General features: G+C 46.2%; 1 protein-coding gene across 3 annotated transcripts in view; it reads left to right on the forward strand.

The window, feature by feature from the left end:
- The window catches only part of Usp43 (ubiquitin specific peptidase 43), a 66271-nt gene extending 63066 nt beyond the window's left edge, over positions 1-3205 (forward strand). For all 3 annotated transcript variants that reach the window (XM_041665525.1, XM_041665524.1, XM_041665526.1), the window contains exon 15: positions 1272-3205. In XM_041665525.1, the coding sequence (XP_041521459.1) occupies positions 1272-2353 (1082 nt within the window). In that variant the 3' untranslated portion in view covers positions 2354-3205. The remainder of the gene's footprint in view (positions 1-1271) is intronic.
- Positions 3206-6000: the final 2795 nt, after the last annotated feature.

Below are 6000 nucleotides of genomic sequence, written 5' to 3' on the forward strand. Positions count from 1 at the left end.
TGCATGTGTGTGTTTGCAAGTTGGATCATGATGTCATGATGCCTTCTTAGATTCTAAATGTCTTACTTAAGACTACATACCAAAAGCACTAGCTATTTGCAGGTAATTGCAAAATATAAAAACACACAAAATGCCACTCTGTAGGCAGAAGTTTCTTGTCCCAACCACCCAGTCCCAAATAGCCACTCAGGCTTATATTAATTGTAAATGCTTGGCCAATAGCTCAGGCTTATTACTAGCTAACTTTTACATTTAAATTAACTCATATTTCTATCTATATTTTGCCACATTGTTCAAGAATTGCTAACCTCATTTTCTACACATCCTGCCTGTCCAGCCTCTGGCTGGCAGCTCTCTCAACTCTGCCCCTCCTCATCTAAGTTCTCAGTTTGATTGTTCCACCTAACCTTATCCTGTCTGGCTATTGGTCCAACAGCTTTTATTATTAATCAAAGAGAGGAATATATATTTACAGCATACAGAATGATCATCCCACAGCACAAATCTGATAAGATGAAGCCTATAATTACTTTGTTTTCTTTTGGGCCCACTGTGGGATATGTGACACTCTTACATTTTAAAGTACAAGTACTTAATTATGACTCAGTTTGAGAGACATTTGCTAATCATTCTGTCCATAGACGTAGTTAAAGATGGATGATAATGATGTTAGATATCAGGGCAGTTGACTTGAGGGAGCCCCTCAGTGATCTGGCTGCAGGGCACGTGGAGATAGTCAGCCCTTAACATGTAGGATTCCCTATCTGCTGATTCAATAACTGCAGGTGTGTGTGGGGGGGGGGGGGGGGAGGGAGTCTGTACTAAACATGCCCAAACATTTCTTTCTTGTGATTACTCCCTAAGTGATAGAGCTTGACAGCTGTTTACATGGCATTTGCTGTGTGTCTGTCTCATAAATAATCTAGAGAAGAATTAGTCTATAGAAGGTTACGTGTGGCTTATGTGTACACCCTCTGTTTTACAGAAGTGGTTTATGCATCCACAGGTTTTGCTATTGCTGGGATCCTGGCAGCAATCCTCTGTGGATACCATATCCCTTCTTTTCCCATGGATTTCCCTATGGTTTTAAATGTGTTCATGGATTCTGTGGATAGTGGATGAAGCCATCAGTGGCCTTGAGGGCAGGAACTCTGTGTGCCTGGCTCATGCCATAGTTGCTGTGGCCAGCCCTGCACCTGACACATCACTGCTTGAGGACTGGCACTACACAAACCCCTATTAGGTGTTCACAGTCTCTGTGTCTCTTTCAGGAGGGGTTGAATCCAAGCCTTTGGTTCGGAGTGTCGGTGGCCGAAGTATTAACATAAAGACACCGCCTGCTTCCCGATCCAGGCATGGGCCCTTCAAGACCATGCCCCTGAGATGGTCCTTTGGACACAGGGAGAAACGGCCTGGGGCATCTGTTGAGCTGGTGGAGTACCTCGAGTCCAGACGAAGACCCCGTTCCACCAGCCAGTCCATTGTGCCGCTGTTGACACGTGCTGCTGGCGGGGATGAGAAGTCAGCTTCGCCTATGCCAGATGGCACCCTTCCTGTTAAAAGTGAAGACAGTGGTCGAGATATCAGTCAAGGAGCAACCGGGGTGCCCCTTTCCTCGTGCCACCTCAACCACCATCCAGCCCTGGGATCCTTAGATGATGGTCTGAACACAGTCAGGACACGAACAGGAAATGCAAATCAGGATATCAAACTCCCCAAAAAGTTTGACCTGCCCCTCACTGTGATGTCCTCAGTGGGGGACGAAAAACAAGCCCGCCGCCCTGAGGGCCAGAAGATGACAACCTGGAAGGGAAGTGGTCAGGTGGGCAGCCAGAGTAGTCCACCTTCCCCCTCCACTGGGTTGCTCAGAAACTTTAAGGACAGCGGCACAGGTACCTTACCCAAGATGAAGGCTAGGGCTGCTGTGGAGGAAAGGGCCCCTGACAAAGACAAGGGACAGGGGACGTTCACTCTTCTCAAGTCTGTGTTTTGGAAGAAAGAACACAAGAAGGCTGTCAGGGCTGAGAGCTCCCCAACAGCACCCCCAGTCTCCCTGGTGAGTGACAGGCTGAGCCCTGCCATGAACGAGCAAGCTCGAGGCTCATCCCCTGCCCTCAGGATTCGAGAGAGCCCAGCCCGGGGCGTGGGCTACCACATGGAGAGGGACATCAGATCTGCACCCAGTTCTCTTCACCTCCCCCGCAAAGCCAGCAGGCCCCCTAAAGCCAGTACGGCTGGCACCTCACAAAGGACCATTCCTGGGGAACAGAATTCTTACGGCACCTTGCAGAGGGTGAAATACCACACTCTTTCCTTAGGTCGGAAGAAGTCCTTACCCGAGTCCAGCTTCTGACGGAACATTTCAGTACTGTGTGAAGATGGCATTCCCAGGCTGTGCCCTGGGAATCTGCAGGAAGCCTGTGTCCATAGTGCATTTTCTAGAATCCAGTTGACTTGTGATGTCTAAAAGAAAAAAAAAAGTTTGGTCTCTTTAACTGGACTTCCAGCCCCTCGTGTCCCAATAACCCAGTGTCAAATTGGTTGGGTTCCCCTTGTTGGATTTTGGTCAGCCTGGCCAGTAGACAGTGCTGCTGAGCTCAAATTAGCACGACAAGCTAAAACCGGTATTTGGTATATGTAAGTGGAGGGCAAGCATAGCTGTACTAAAAAGACTTTGTGGTGTCATGTTGAACATCACCAGCTGGCTGGCTCCTAACTTTATGTCCCACTCCCACCTTCCTCCTTCCCCTCCTCCTCCCTCCCTCCTTCCCATCTTTCCCCCCTTCCTTTACTTTCTTTTTTTAAATAAAGGGCTTGTAAGGAACATCTTTTCCTTTCATGCTTATCTTGGATAAGTGTCAAAGATGCCAAGAAATGAAAAGAATAAGAATGGCAGTGGAGGTAAGAGCCTATGAGAGGCGGGAGAGAGATGATTGATATTTTAGGAGAGTATTTAATATATGGCAAGATAATTGTATTACAGCTTTTCAAGGTATTTTAAAGAGATAACTATTTTGATACCAGAATAAAAAGTTTTTTTTTAAAAAAAAAATGTGAGAGATCTATGCACAATTTGAATAAAATTGTGTCTGTGACACCTGTGGTCGGCTGCTTGACTTACTGAAGTGTGAGAAGTGACTCACTTCATGCCTGTGTAGTCACAGCTTGTTGCTATCAGGAAGTAATTGCCTGTGTTCGTTCTGAAATTAAAAAAAAAAAAGCTCTTAAAAGTATTTGTGTCTCCATCTTTCCTTTTCTTTCCTTCCTTTAAAAATATTATAGATTTGTGTATATTTTTGAGACAGTCATACTCTAGCCCATACTGGTCTTGTACTCTTGGCAATCCTCCTGCCTCAGCCTACTAAGGATTGTAGGTGTGAGCCACCATGTGCAGCTTTTGATTTGGGTTTCTGACGGCCAAGTCTCTGGCTTCTTTGTCTCTCTGGAGGGCTCAGACTCCTCAGCACCTGTGAATCAGAGACTGCCTGTGCTCGCGCGTGTTTCTCTGCATTTGCCTGGGCTTCCAGATCTGTTCTAGGAATACCCTAGAGTTTCCTACAAACACTGCAAAGCTGAGACCCAGGCCTGGGGCCAACAATGGCTCATTGGCGGCCTCTCAGGTAACCATTCTCTGGAGTAGCTTCACGACTCCTGGCCACAGGAATGCAGTCTCCCCGAGACCACAGTGTGGGTTGTTGCATGTCTCTGCAGCATCTTTTTTTTTTTAATCAGAAAGAATGGGATCCCTTCTTTTCCCCAGTAAGAAAGACAATTTGCCTTTCTTCTACGTAGCAGTTGCCAGATAGAACTAACATAATCAAGAAGCTGGAAGACCCAGCTACCTGACCCCCGAGGGCTACAAGCTCCCTAGCAGGCTTGTGTGTTTACAACAGCAGCCCATGTTTCTTCAAGTCTTAAATTGCCACGTGTGGGCAGTGTGGATGTGACTGGTTGGTTACTCAAGGTGATAGGAGTTTAGGAGTCTTTCTACCTCATTTAGTCTCCTCTGTTGCCCCTCGGAGGAATTGATTTCTACACCAATCCCAGTCTACTCTTTGGTCTCTAAAATTGTGTCGTAACTCAGGTCTGTACCGGGGTCTCTCTTCCCTACTAATCTCTGAGATTATGAGAGGGTCCCAGGTGTTAGCAATGTTCTCTGATTGATGCACTACAAACTGGCATTTACTCTAGACTGAAAGTTCAGTCACATTCCTAAAGTGACCTCAGGTTTGAGATTCACCCTAGCTCCAGCAAGGATTTTCTGTGTAGTCCCAGCTGTTCTGGAACTCACTATGTAGACCAGGCCAGCCTTGAACTCACAGAGATCCATTTGCCTCTACCTCCCTTGTGCTGGGATTAAAGGTGTGTACCAACACTGCCCGGTATAGCCTTTCTCTTTTTTTCTTTTTGTTTGTTTGTTTTGTTGTTGTTGTTGTTGTTGTTTTTTTCCAAGACAGCTTCTTTGTAGCTGTGGAGTCTGTCCTGGAAATCACTCTGTAGATCAGGCTGACCTCAAACTCTTAGAGATCCCCCGTCTCTGCCTCCCAAGGGCTGGGATTAAAGGTGTGTGCCACCACCACTACCACCTGGCTCTTTTTTCTTCTACTTATCTACTAGAGGAAGGGAGGGGGAGCTTTTAGGTCTTGAGCTGGGAGGTCACACAGACAGTGCTAGAGGAGAAAGTTGGGCAGTCCAGGGGAGAATAGAGTAGGAGTTTTATAGTGACAGTTCTGGGGACCACACCATGATGCAGTGATGCACTAGCTACATTCCGTTAGAGGATGTACCTGTATTGAGCTAGAACCATCTCTTGAGGGATGGTAAGTTAGTCAAGCTCCCCAAAGATGTATTTACTTTCCTGTTAGATGACAAGCCAGTATTTATAGCCATTGGATGCAAGGTGTTCCTTAAATACTTCATTATATTAACCCATTTAACTCATAATTCTTTTAAGAAAAATTCAATTATAGTGTGTGTGTGTGTGTGTTGTGTGTGCATGCACACACACACAATGGCACCTTTATACAACAGATCACATGTGGAATTCAGGAAACAACTTTTGGGAGCATGTCTTTCCTCTCACCATGTGGGTCCGAGGGGACTGAACCCAGGTCATCAGGCCTTGATGGCATAGCAAGCACCTTCCCCCACTGAACCATCCTGCTGATCCTCATAACCCTTGGAGGTAGGCACTGTTAAACCCTGCTTTCCAGATGAGGGGACCGAGGCACAGAGAGTTTAATTCTCCTAAGAACACACAGCTAGTAAATTGTCCAGAGCCAGGATTTGATCTCAGGTAATCCTAGCTCTGCAGTTTCTCTGAATCACTAAAGGTAACAAGGCCCTCTTCTGAACTAATCCTGTCAGTTCAAACCCAATTAGGGCAGGCAAGCGTAGGGGATCGTTAGTAACCCGGACTCGGCTTGAATTATATTCACACTCACACCACTCAATGATTCAGTGGGCAGCCTAGCTCCTTTACCTGTACATAGACACCTCTTTGAGCAACGCACCTGGCAACCTCAGGTGCTCACCTAATTGAGCTACATGTCCACCCATCTCCGCACAATGGGACAAGTTTCTCCTACCCAACAGCAATCAAACTTTGTTTCTGTTCAGATATATTCTCAATGTGTCAGGAAAGAATGGAAAGGCTGATCAAGTCTGCACTGGTCTCGGGGACATGTGCACCAAGGCAAAACTGTCCTCAAGGAAACTTAGAGAGAATCCCACCATCTTAGGCCTGTGCATACATAGACATGTGTAGGATTAAAATCAGGTGTATTATGGGAAGGGATAAGCACAGTAGGAAAATGATAACATGACATAATCTACCAATCAAAGCAGAGAACCACGCAATCCAACTCTTCCCTCTCTTGAGCCCCATAAAAGGAAACCTCAAACAATAATGGGGTCCCTTGAGTATTCTGGGGTTCACTGTCAATCTTGGTAGTATCCCTGCCTAATCTGTGCTATAGCTTCACTTTGGATTAAGTCGCT

Source organism: Microtus oregoni, unplaced genomic scaffold (assembly GCF_018167655.1).
Source record: "Microtus oregoni isolate MIOR12 unplaced genomic scaffold, Mior012 000015F_ref0000493, whole genome shotgun sequence".
NCBI lineage: Eukaryota > Metazoa > Chordata > Mammalia > Rodentia > Cricetidae > Microtus > Microtus oregoni.